The following is a 13,187-nucleotide window of genomic DNA, read 5'->3' on the forward strand; positions in this document are numbered from 1 at the left end:
AAGAAAGAAGTTGTATTAATTCCAGAGGAGGTTTCGCTTTAGGTGCCATTGCGAAATAGAACATCCTAAAAGAAACCAGTAACAGACTCCAGTATGTTGGTTTTAGAACACTTTATTAACTGGCCATGTTTATTACAGCTGGCATCACTCAGGAGCCATCAGTTTCACGTCTCCACAGCTGGCTTTTTTTGCTACAGGAGGATTTATTCTTTGGATATAGGTTTGGGACGCAATTAGCTTGATTCTCATTCTCAGTGGTGCTGCTGCAAATCAGGAGTGGTAACGCTATGGAAGTAAACTCCATGGTTGTTTTTTTTTTTTCTGGTAGAAAACTGCTGTGAGATGAGACTCAGGCCTGTGTGCTGTCTCCCAGATATACCTGATGGGATGGGGGGCAGAGGCAATCACCGAGTCTGTCCTCTGTGGAATTCAGTCATGCACCCAGTGCAGGATTTATTTATTTCTTGTTTAAAATTTTATACTACTGTTTAAGTGTAAAGATACACATTTTGTGATATCAGTGAGGACCATAATGTGACTCCTCCAACCCCTAGTGACAAGAGTGATCTCATTAGCTTCATTGGGACTACTTGCCCTAATAAGGGCTCACACATAGGACTTAAATAGTCACAACTTGACCTGGAGTGGGACAGACTTCACTCATTTACACAAAGATGGGTGAATCTAGAGGGGCCTGATCCAAAGCTGTTGGACTGCATCAGACTACGGATTACACACGACAATCCCGATCCTGCAAACCTACCTAACTTTGCTCGCATGAGCCGTCCCACTCACACTAATGGGAATTCTTCTGGGGAGCAAAGTTCAGCACCTGTCAGGAGAGGAGCCATGGTCTCTTGGGACATGTGTGTTTTACAGCTTGTCACAAAGTAAACCCAAGTGTGGTCACGAAAGCTTCTGTTTGCAGAAGATGCAGGGTCAGTTGTGTCAACACACTGAAGGCTAGTTTCTATTTTTATACAACGTGTGGGAGGGGTGGGAGAGAAACCCCATGAGAACAGAGAAGTGTATGACTTTGACAAGAATGTCTGAGTATGCTGGTACCATGATCTTTATTCTTTACAGAGGAATGGACAGAGATAAACACACCAGCAATGCCTGGGGGCCTCAAGGCATGGGTTCAATTTAAGAGGCGGTAGCTTCTCTAGTCAACAGTTTCTCAAAGCAAAGTCAACCTGCAAGCCTTGCATTTCCCACACTCAGTGAGAGACTGCAATATGCTTGCTCCATTTCCTGACTTTTCTTTATGTATTTATGCTGAAAATTCTCGATTAGAAGAAAAGGGAACCTGGCTTTTTGAAAAAGGGAAATGCTGCTCTTGAACGATGGCTGTACAATAATTCTGCTCGCTGCAAAGGAAGATGGGGGTAGGTTGCTAATTGGGGAGGAGCTGTGAAGTCAACAAAAAAACAAGCAAATCCTTTCTGGGTTGTTTCCTTCATAACACAAGTATAAATGGGAGGGGATATCTTGGAGCCATAAGCATCAGGGTTTAAACCCTGATTCCCTGGAATGTGCAAGTTCAGAGGTTGGAGCCACTTCAGAAGCAGATGCATTGAAGCCTCCTGTCTGCTCTGTGTGGATATTAATTATCCCATGCAGCACTTTTTGGGACGGGCATTTGCTGTGGAGTTCTTGGCCAACATTTCCCCTCCTCCTTCTAGCTTGTAGGGTTCTATGTGCTGACTGCTGCCCTCCACCCCGAGTCACTACATTGCAGTGGTGCTGGTTATATGGGGCTCATGAGATGCTGTGATGGAGTGAAAGATGCATTACTTGGTGGGGGATCAGCCATTTGTCCCTTGTCAGGGTTTAGGGTATGTCCCCCATATAGGCTGGGCTGGGTGGATAAAAATCAGGATTATTATTTTCAAATTTTAATCAGTGTTTTTATTTACATGTTGCTAGTTCTCTACTTTCCATTCACTTTGTAGTCAAATTGCTAACATGGATGTCTCATACTTGTTCCTTTCATTTTTCTAATTGTTAATACAAATTCAGGTTTTACATAAATTTATTTTGCTACTAAGAAGTTTCACAGTTAAAATACTCATCAGTGCTGAAAAAGACAAGTCTGGGCCCTCTAACATCTGTGAGACTCCCAAATAAGAAAATAGCCTAGGCTATATTTGCAACCACTATCACCTTCTAATGTATTAAACGTCCCCAGAAAAACTAAGCTGAAATGCATTGACCAGGTTATGCTCCCCCATTATGGATTGTAGTTTAAAATCAACAGGGCGTATGCTCCCAAGTCCCTCAAGCACTTTTGAAAATACTATTCTTGTGTACTTAAATAGGGCTTAGCCACCAGCAAGGGACTCCTGGTGCTTAGGCTGGGTTAGCCCTAATGTGGAGCTTGCTTATTATAGAAGCTTCTATTACTTTTTGAAACTTAACATTGTAACTCATTTGTGTGTGTATGTTCAACCTGCTTCAACCTTGTAAATACCTCTCCTTTTCCTACTTCATAAATCTTTATTATGGGACTGGTTACAAGCCTAGGTGCTGGAATTAGGGGTGCTGCTGCATCCCCTGGCTTGAAGTGGTTTCCATTACAGACAGGGTTTACAGTTCAGTTCAATGGCTTTCCACACCCCGGCTTACAAGCATTGTCTTGGGTGTGAGAGCTGAAGTGCAATTGACGTGGGGTAAGTGGCTGGCTGTAATCTGAGTATTGCTGTGGTTCTGGGTGCGAGGGACCATCTCAGGCTCAGCTGGGGGGTAAGAGAGTATGCGGGGCACGCTCTGGGCTGTCATAGGGCCTAAGGAGGTTACACTCCATGACGGGTTGGTGGAAGCTCACTGCAGAACTCGCCACTGCTTTGGGATTTGTGCCCTGAGCCAGTACCGACTCCTGAGCCACTGCGGGCACCGCTACAGCATTATTTAAATCACCCTCTTCTAAATTGCTCCACCATGGTGCGGGGGGTGGGGGTGTCTGTCTGTCCCTGGTCCCCAGGCCAGGCCGCCCTACCTAGCTCCCCAGCTCCAGCCCTCCCACTTCCTTCTTTCCCCTCCCCCTCCTCTGGGCTCTTGCCCACACTCATCATGGCCTCCTTTTTCCCTCTGTCACCACCGTGCGCATGCCAGCCGGGTGGGAGCACGCGCAGTACAAAGCACCGGGAAACGGGGGCGGAGTCAGGGCTAATGAGCTGCCGGCTGGGCGGCTCGCGAGAGGGACGTTCCCTCCACCCCGCGGGCGGTAGCGGAGTGAGCCCGTCCCTCAATGCGCGCTGGGCAGGCCGGGGCAACCAATCAGCGCGGGTGCCTCCTTAGCGAGGGCGCGCGCCGGGGCTGTATCTCAGCCTCCTATTGGCGCGCGTACTTTCTTCACGGGGGCGCGAGCCGGGCCCCCTCCCGCGGCAGCCAATCAGCACGCGGCATTGCGAACCTCTGGGGGCCGGGTCGCGCGCGTCCTCCTTCCGCCCTGTCCCCCCCCCCTCCCCGCACCGAGGCGCGTCCCCGCTGTAGCCCCAGCTCCTGGTCCGGAGCTACCGCCTCCTCAGTCCCGTTCTCTCCGCCCGGCCGGGGAGGGAGCGGCCCGGGGGGCTCAGCCAGGCGCCCTCAGAGCCAGCGGGCGGGGGGGGGCCCTGACCCCCACCGCGCCCCGCAGCCCCCCACCCATGGCGGCCCCTCTGAAGAAGGGCCCCGGCGGGCTGATCGGGCTGATGAAGGACGCGTTCCAGCCGCATCACCACCTGGGCCCGCACCAGCCCGGCGCCGTGGACAAGAAGATGGTGGAGAAGTGCTGGAAACTCATGGACAAGGTTGGGGGAAGGGAGGGCAGGAGTGGGCTGGGGGAGAGTGAGTCGGGGAGGAAGTAGGAACGGGGAGGGGAGACAGGATTGGGCTGGAGATGGGGAGGGGCTAGAAGTGGGGGCAGGATTAGGCAGGAGGGGGTTAGAGATGGGGGCAAGAGTGGGCTGGAGATTGGGGATGGGGCACAAGATGGGGAGGGGCAGGATTGGGCTGGAGAGGAAGTAGGAAGTGGGAGGGTTGATTGGGCTGGAGATGAGGGAGGGGGGCGAGAGATGAGGACAGGAATGGGCAGGGGAGGGGGTGAGAGATGGGGGACAGGATTGGGCGGGGGAGGCGGAAGGGGGCTAGAGATGGGGGCAGGATTGGGCGGGGGATGCAGAAAGGGGCTGGAGATGGGGGACGGAGTTGAAGGGGGCTGGAGATGGGGGACAGGATTGGGCTGGAGATGGGGAAGAGGGCGAGAGACGGGGGACAGGATTGGACTGGATATCGGGGATTGGGCTGGAGATGAGGAAGGGGGCGAGAGATGGGGGCAGGATTGGGCTGGAGTTGGAGGAGGCTAGAGATGGGGGACAGAATTGGGTTGGAGATGGGGAAGGGGGGTGAGAGATGGGGGACAGGATTGGGCTGGAGAGAGGGGGCCAGAGATGTGGGAGAGGACATTAGACTTTGGAGAGGTATGTGCTGTTGGGAGAGGCTGGGGCAGATGGTAGTGGTGTTCAGGAAAGGAACAATATGTCAGAGGGAAGGCTGGACTTCAAGGGGGTGGTGGTTGGGGGGAAGATGGAGAGCTTGTTGAGTGGTAGGGGGGCTGGAGTGGTGGTCAGCACTGTGGCAAGCATACAGACATGTTCTTGACTCTGACCTATTTGTGGTAAACAGTACCCATGTAACTAGAGGAAGGGTTTTGCTGAGGTTGGCCCACTTGCTTGTGAGTTCCAGCCAATTGTTGAGCATGGTCTGCTCTCTTGATGGCAAGACAGAGGTCTGGGGTACCTTGGCGGTTTGGAGAGCTCTATTGAATGCATAGTGACAATGCACTGGGATGCAGCCTAGAGGCTTTTTATTAAAACAAAGTTTCGAGAACCAGTCATGAGACCCTGTATAATTCCCTCTGTAATAAACATGCGGAGTTATGCTAAAATAAGGGAAATGAAATCTCATGCTTCATAGCATTAAATGATTGCTGCAGGAATCAAAGGAATCAGTCCCACAACTTCCAGCACTACATATCCAGGTTCATTAATTTATTTTACCCCCAAGCATCAGGGAGGTGGCATGCTGGACTAGTTGGCTTGATGGTCTGACGGAATGTGGTAAATTAAGTCCCGGTACTGATGGGTATATTAGTAGAGGAGCCACTGCTCTAAATAGCCCCAGTCAGTGCTTAATTTTAATTCTAGAGAAATGAGCCAGCCTAGTTTATACCTAGATGAGTGATACTGGCACTATTCTTCATGCCACAAATGGGCACAGTAATCCAGGAGGTAGGCTTAATGGGAATATATTTTCTTTATTATACGGTATAGGTTTTTTGTATTCTTAGTTGTGACATTTTACTTTTCTGTTGTTAATTTCCATGGATAAGTGATGAGACTAAATTTGTATAGGATTGAGATATATTCGTGTCTAAAATGAGTGGCATACTTCATAATGCTAGGTTCAGTTGAAAGAGTAGATTAGTGCACAAGGAATGCAGTTAGAAAGCAGGTGGCAGTACTTTGGGGAGTGCTCCGGGACAGGATGGGTAGGGCTGATGGGCAACCCTGCCGACCCATGCATTTCATCTTTCTTCCTCTTTTAACAGACTGCATTTGTGCATGTTAAACCCTGGATCTCCTGCAGCAAATGTTGTAGTTCTGTTCATCCTGAAAGGAAAAATAGAAATACCTTTTTTGAAAGACCACTAAGAAACATTCATGCCAAAAAATTCCCTTTAAGTGTCGGCAGACTACACAGGGTTGATTGTGACCTTCTTTTGCTATGTATGTGATGAGCTTTCCTATACATGGAGAAATGGGACATAGGAAGGTAATACAGGTTCTTGAAAGGTGCTTATGTCTCTTTCCTTGTAGGCACTGAGAGCAAACAGATGAGAGAATAAAAGTGATAACCAAAATGTTGGAAAGGTGTTAAATATGCATATTTCTGCATATACAGATGTGATGTCAATGCCTGGATGTGACTTGTTCTAATGTCAGTCTCCATTACCATGTATATAGCATGCACATTCATACATTCATGCTCAACTACATAGACTAGTCAGGCAAATAAAAAAAAAGTTGGAATTGGAAAGATGGAGATTACCTTGGTATGTCATCTTCCTGTACAAAAGCAGCATTTTCTGGGCGTCTATGCAGTTCAGTAGTGGTACTGGTAACCAAAGTCAGTTCTTGGCCACACACATTTTCCTTATCATGAAATTGTGATCCTTGAAATAAAGCAAAGAGTGCTGTAGTTGCTTTAAAAATATATAGAGGAATTTATTTTGCCTGAATTTCGTTGGCTTCCAATTCTACAACCTCATTATGAAATGCCTTTGTTAATAAATAGTGGCTGAAAGCTTTAGTTGTGTGCTTAATAATAGTTAAAATATTAAAATCAGACTAAGACCCTGATCTTGCAGTCTGACCTACATGCCCATTAACTTCAGCAGTTCTGTATAGACGTAACAGTCTGTTAACACACATTCTGTTACAGGATTGGGCCTGAAATAGACTATCTGCTTCTTAACACAACAAATTGCCAACTGTTAACTAGGAATTGGTTGGGGAAAGTGCGAGGAGGTGGGGAGAAGTTGTGAAAAATTTTGTGAAACTTTGTTTCTGTTGTCAGTTATCAGGCCATTTCAAATACGCACAAACTCAAGTAGGCGTATCAGAAAATAGTTGATGGGTGCACAGATGATAAGGGATCTTATAGATTAGACACATGCTATGTTTGTATCTGTACAGTGACATAAATTCATTAACCCATAAAATTAGTTGGTATCCTGCAAAAGCATTCAGGCATTGCTGTTCTTCAGGTGTGGCTAATGAATTTCCTACACAAGCTAACAGTTGTCCAAGAGCTCTAGTCCATTCTCTCCGCACATTTTGACATGGTGCCCAACTTCCATCTGAAGAAGTTTTATTTTTGTTTCATATTAATTTTGTCCCATGTTCTTCCCACAGTTGCCTTCGGTGACACATAATGAGGCCAAAGCTCCAGTGTTGGGCAGCACTCCTTCGTATATCCAGTGGGATGTTCATCTTCAGTTACCTCTTTTTACTCATTATTTATGCCTTGGCTGTTGATGTGCGCCTCCGTAGTAAGGCTTGCATTGGGTTTCTTGACTTGTGACAAGGGCTTCATCAACATGGTACATCAACTAGGATTCTCAAATTTTAACGAATAGCATTCTTATCTGTTAAAATTTGAAATAAATGCTGTAGTTGTAGAGCTAATTATTTGACTCATTACTGCACAGGCCACAAGCGTATAATCCAAGTATTCAGAAAGTTCTGTTTTCAGTAAATCTCAAAATTAGACAGTTGCAAGAATAAATAAGCATGCCACTTTAAACAGAAATTGGACACTGGATAATCTCTTTCCAGTTGTTGAGATGGATCTCATTCATGATATTCTGAGTGCATCTAGTATGTCAGCGTTACACCTTGTCTACACTAAAAGAACAGGAGTACTTGTGGCAACTTTTTTTACAGTGCTGAAACTTTCACACTCAGGGGGTGTGAAAAAACACCCCCCTGAGCGATGCAAGTTTCAGCGGTGTAAAGTGCCGATGTAGACAGTGCCGCATTCCCAGCATTGAGAGTTACTCCCCTCGTGGGGATGACTTTTTTACAGCCATGGCAGCGCTTTAATGTTGGTAGTGAAGACATACCCTTAGTTGTCAGTGAAATCTTTATGTTGGTTTGCCATCTGCACCCTCATAGCTTATTTGGACTTTACTTCTGCAGCCTACTGCCCTATGTGAAAGCAGCCATTTAAATAACAAATAAAATCACTGGCCAGATAAATGGTTGCTTTGGGTGTGGTGTTCAAAGTTTGGTTCACACTTTCGGGGAAAGTATACTCATACATTCCTTTTCAACCTTTGGCAGGTCATTTTGACACTTGAGTGCAAGCTGTGGCTTGTCTGAGTTGTGTGGCCTGGTGCACCTTGGTTAGGAGCTAAAATAGTGTTTGGGCTGTGCTAAGCCTCTTTACCCCTTCCAAAAAAAAACAAACCAAAAATGACTTTGTCCTGACATAGAGTATCACTGATTGGAACAATTTTGTTCCCAATTGAGGCCCGCTTCTGTTCTATTTCATGAGGATAAAACAGTCCTTTTGACAGCTGATGTATCTTCAAATATTTGGCCACTTTGTAGATGACTATTTATATATTAATTGCAGCTGGAGTCCCTGATCAGGCCCCTGCCATGCTAGGTGCTGTACAGATACAGAAGTAGGTCCAGTCCATGTCCCAAAGCGTTTACAGTATGTAGGTCAGACTCTTTAGGGCCACACCACCTACAGTTTTGTTAGAATATCTGCCCCACTCTGGCAAACATTAAAATAAGGAAACCTTGTACCTTTAATATGTTTCCGTGCCTTTTGATGTGATTAAATAGGATACGGGAATATGAGGTTGCAGTACAGTTTTTGAAACTTTGCTAAAGTAGGACAGGAAACCTTTTAAGTTCTTTAGGCAAGTATTTTGTCTTTGTTCTGTAAGACAAGAACTAGAGTATGATGGATTAACATGGTTATAAACACAGTTTGCTTATTCTAGCATGCAAGATTACACATGCTGCTATATTATATGCAGTTCTGGCATATAGCATCTGTTATATTGCACATCTAGATATTACCGGCCACCTTGAAATTTCACTCCTTTGTGTATTCTAAATGTTTGATGGCAACTTATGAACTTAATCTAAATTCAGCAGTTTGCTTTCTTATCTAGAGGTTGAATCATGTCTTTGAGGCTCTGTTGTTAGATGTCTTATGAGCCTTCAAAGTGCAGCGACAGATAGCACACTAAGCATCTCAGTCACTTCTTTGCACTGCCTGTAGCCATCCTATACATTTTTACTAGGCTAAAGTGGGAGGAACTGATTTCAGTCTCATTTATCCTATTTCCTCATCTTTTCACTGTGTTGAGCCATTAAAGCAGGGCTTAATATCAGAAAATTTATTAATGTAGTAAAGTAACTTGTTAGTGCTGCATCTTGGCAGGAGGGAGTTGCTTTATATATTTTTGTCGCTAATGCAATTAATAATTTATCTTCAGAGCCTAATCTAGGCAGCAGAATAATAGAAATAACATCCAGGGTACGTCTACAGTGTAGCTCAGAGTGAGCCTCCCACCCCAGGCAGACAGACCTGTGCTAGCAGGGATCATTCCGGCACACTAAAAATAGCTGTGTGGAGGTTGCAGCATTGGCAGAGGATTGGGCTAGAGTTGGCTTGAGCTAACGTGGCTAATCCAAGACTCTGCCAATACCACGATGTCCACACAGCTATTTTTAGTGTGCTATCGCAAGTCTTCCTACCCAAGCTGGGAGGCTTGCTCCCTGCTGCGATGAAGACATAACCTAACGCTGTTCTTGGGCATTTGAGGAACTGGTTGTGGAAATTCTAAAATACTTAGAGGGGTTTTGTAACTGGATGGAACGGAAGAATAGTAGATTTCACATTACAGGATGGAGAAGAAATTGGTGGTGGCTGAGCTAAAATGGCAAACACCTCTCTAACCTAAATGTGGATGTAATTCAGCACATTTTTTATAGTTAACATCTGGAAATTTTGTTGCAAGTCACCCCTAACAGTAGTGATGTGGTCAGGCGTGACTTCGGCGGAGGCTCAGAAGTTGATAGGTACTGAGTTGCTGATGTTTCAGGGAAAAAGTAGATGCTTGACTTAGGGGGAAAATGGAGCTATATAGCTTTGTTTTTTTAAAAGGAAGAAAACATCAAACTCCTCATAGGTCTGTTTAGGAAAACAGTGTTGGAAGGGAAATAGGAGTTGGGAAGTCAATAGACAGAGATCTATCACTCCTAGGTTGTTTGGTCTTTTTTTGTTTTTGTTTCAGGGTTACTGTCAGACCATAACTTGCAAACAAATTTTTGCACCTATGTTGTTAACATCCTGAGCTCTTTTTACTTACCCTTGTTACAAGTCCTAAAGAACAGAGAAGAAATTATTTTTTAGGTTTGTTTTTTTTACCTAGTGCTTTTGACAGCACTTTGTGAAGTCAGTTTCACTGTTTCCTCATTCTAGTCATAGTTCCCCTATTTTTGTGAGTCTTTAACATAGCAACAAGGAAGAGAAAAAAACTTTTAAAAAATAGGAAATGTGATGGTAAAACGACAGTGTCCCTTTTACAAGGCTAGAGGATAATTTAAAAATCCAGTATACTTGTAGTTATTTATGCTCTTTGTTAACGTTTTTCATTTCTTTCAGTTTGGAAACAGAAAATCTATTTCAGTACTGTTTGTAGTCAGTTTAATTTTCAGGTGCTCCTTGCTGAAAGTTTAAAACATTGCAAGGGAATGTATTTGTTCACAAACAACTGTTTTCATTTAAATGATTAAAAATATAGAAACATTTCTGTTGGTAAAAGCTTTAGTTTTAAAATAGTTTTACAGAGAGGCCAAATTTCAGTTGACAGTGTCCATTTAAGACCACAGCTATTTTTAAGTCACTTAAAAAAACAGAAATGACTTCTCTTTACTCTGAGCACACCTAATGTAAGGTATTTGCTGTCTTTCTGGATTCACTGTGGTAGCAGCCAATCATGGGGAGAGAATGAACGGAGTGCATGGTAACTTGCTGATATGCTGCTGGTTTCCCAGAGCTGTGAACATTCCTTTTAACATGGTCATGATGCTGCAAGTGCACAGGTAGAGAAGTAAACAAAGTGCAACTTTTTTTTTTTTTCTTCCCCCTAATATATTAAGAAAAGTCAGTTTGCTAAATGGCAGTTTGTAGGCAAGTAACTTTATATTTGAGTGCTGATATTGGTTGCTTTTAAAACCACGTATGGGGAGTTGTGAACTTCAGCTGTTGAAATAGGTGTCCGTTTGGTGAATAATTAAACTTATTTAAAATTCATCAGGTTATAAAACCAAAGTTTTTCAGCTTTTCTTGTCTGTAAGCTATTTACTTTGGATATTCATGTGGGGTATTTTAATGAAAAAGTTTTATAGAGGTTGTGAGAATATGACCTGTCTGCAGAATTTGTTGCTTTTCTGCGAAATCATGTCGGATAGAATATCAATATCAAATAAGTCTGTATAGTTACTGACATGCAGTAGGTCTGCTTCCTACATAGCTGGATAGTTTCAAGAGATAACAGCCTGTGCCATTTCCTATTGTAGCTGACCCAGAGAAATGACTGTTCTGTGTTTTTGACTTGTCTGCTTCCTTCATGTGGTTTCCCTACAACTCACCAAGAATAGTTTTAAACCCAATTGTTTAAATAACAAACTAGATCTGTAGAAGCAGTAATGTGCTATCTGTAGCTTGCTTTGGGGACATGTTTAGGATCCTTCCATGCTGCCAAGTGAAACTATGGTCTCAGAAGACAATTGTGTTGTAGCTTGGTTCCCTGATAAGGTTCATTTTACAATGTATGAAAGAAGCACCAACTGCAGCACCAATCTTGTGATAACTCCTCTCCTTGTTTAGATCTCCTGGTATTTGTCAGTTCAGAATGGAGGGGACGTTTAGTTTATTTGGCTAGATTATTTCCCACCTGTACATTTGGTGCTCCTCCAGAGTATAATTCCTTCTCATTATGAGAATCATATTCACCTGTCTGAGACTTGATGCAGTCGGTCAGTCAGTCATTCCCTTGGTGGAAATTGAAATATCTCAGTGAAGCCATGTGTTATTGGAAGACATGTGTAACTTCTCCACACTGTGTTTCTTGCACGTATCCTAAAAGGCTGAGTGAAATGCTAGAGCTCCATTTCAGACTAAATTAGTTACTTGGTTTAAATATTTACTATTCAGTCACAGCTTGTGAGGCAAAAGTAATGGAATAAGTGTTTGTGTGTAATATGGAGAGCCAGTTAACTTTTTCAGAATGTTACCTGATAGCATATAGTAGTTTTTTTACCAGATTTTGTGTAGGTGATGTACTGCATAGTGGCACCGGGTTGTTCTTGGGGCTTTCTTATCTACCTTCCTAAAGCCTTCTGAAGAAAGTGATCTTCTGCAGCATTTTGATGAGATCTGCTTTGTAATATCCTTTTGCACATCACTGGTGCCAGTTTAGACCTCAGTTGTGCCTTTTGGTATTAGGAAGTCAAAACAGTGTTTTTACACTTCAGTAGAAAGCTTTAGGAAATGATTACACCAGCCTTATTTTATGTTTGAGGTGAACACACCAAAGACTAGAGCTGTTAGCTGAGTCTTATTCCCAATTGCCTGTTTTTTTTTTGTCTTTTCAAAAAGATGGCTTTAGAACTAAAACACTGAATATTGCTTTGTCATGCTAAGTCAGTATTTCAGCACTTTGCTGGAGCTCAGAGAGCCCTAATAACTTAGAAAGTTGCATTATGTCTTCTATAGCTAGCTTTCTCTCTCCCTTGACTGGGTAATAGAGAATCTTGGCTGTTCTGGATACAGACAAGGCCTTTCTCTGTGAGGTGTATGATCCTTTTTTAATACAGTTTTTCCTATTGATTAAACTTGTTTTCATGAGCTTTGTCATGTAGTTGCTCTGTTGCAGACCACTAATGTTCGGAGAGCTGTCTGGTCATATATGTTTATAGCATCAGCATTCTCTTTGAAGGTTGAGTGAAATTTTTCTGTTCAGTTATGGTGCCTAACCTGTTGTATAGAAGCAAAAATAGATGCATCTAAAATGGCAAAAAGTTTCCTTACTGATAAGCCTATTAATTTGTTTTGCACAGTGTACTTGTGGAATAATTGACTCAAATTCTTACTAGCTAGGAATGTGTAGATAATCTTACTGCTGTAATACAAATTAGAAAACCTTTCCATTAGAAAGAGTAGGTATTAAGGTAGTAAGAAAAAAGTAATCTCCAAGACATGCAAGGTAATTTGCTAGAAAGTAGGTTACCATCGTCTAATTAACTTTCATTTCATCACTGACAAGTAAAACTAGAGCAGCAAGTGCTTTTGTGAACAGATTCACACAAGGGAGAGAAATAACTGCTGAGGGTCAAATTCTGCTCTCACATTTGCATGCAACTTATTGAAGTCAGTGGAGATGCATATCTGGGGACCCAGAACTATGTTCCTGCCAGTAAGCTGTTTACCGCTAAAGTTAATAGAGTGTTTCAAATGAGATTTGGGTGCCTCTGCTTTCTGTATAGAAAACCCTTTTTGTGTTCACTGTTGATAGCTGTATAGTTGCTTTTATGCTTGTCATTCATTGTAAATGT

At 43.5% G+C, this 13,187-nt stretch overlaps 1 protein-coding gene across 2 annotated transcripts in view; it reads left to right on the forward strand.

Annotated features, from left to right (window-relative positions):
• The first annotated feature begins 3,357 nt into the window (after positions 1–3,357).
• CBL (Cbl proto-oncogene) overlaps positions 3,358–13,187 on the forward strand; it is a 53,243-nt gene continuing 43,413 nt past the window's right edge. Inside the window, exon 1 of one of the 2 annotated variants that reach the window (XM_039496476.1) lies at positions 3,358–3,791. In XM_039496476.1, the coding sequence (XP_039352410.1) occupies positions 3,648–3,791 (144 nt within the window). In that variant the 5' untranslated portion in view covers positions 3,358–3,647. Of the gene's footprint in view, positions 3,792–7,007; positions 7,145–13,187 lie in introns of those variants that run through there. The other variant, XM_039496477.1, reaches the window with a different exon arrangement.

The sequence above is a fragment of the Mauremys reevesii genome, linkage group 12, assembly GCF_016161935.1.
Source record: "Mauremys reevesii isolate NIE-2019 linkage group 12, ASM1616193v1, whole genome shotgun sequence".
Classification (NCBI taxonomy): domain Eukaryota; kingdom Metazoa; phylum Chordata; order Testudines; family Geoemydidae; genus Mauremys; species Mauremys reevesii.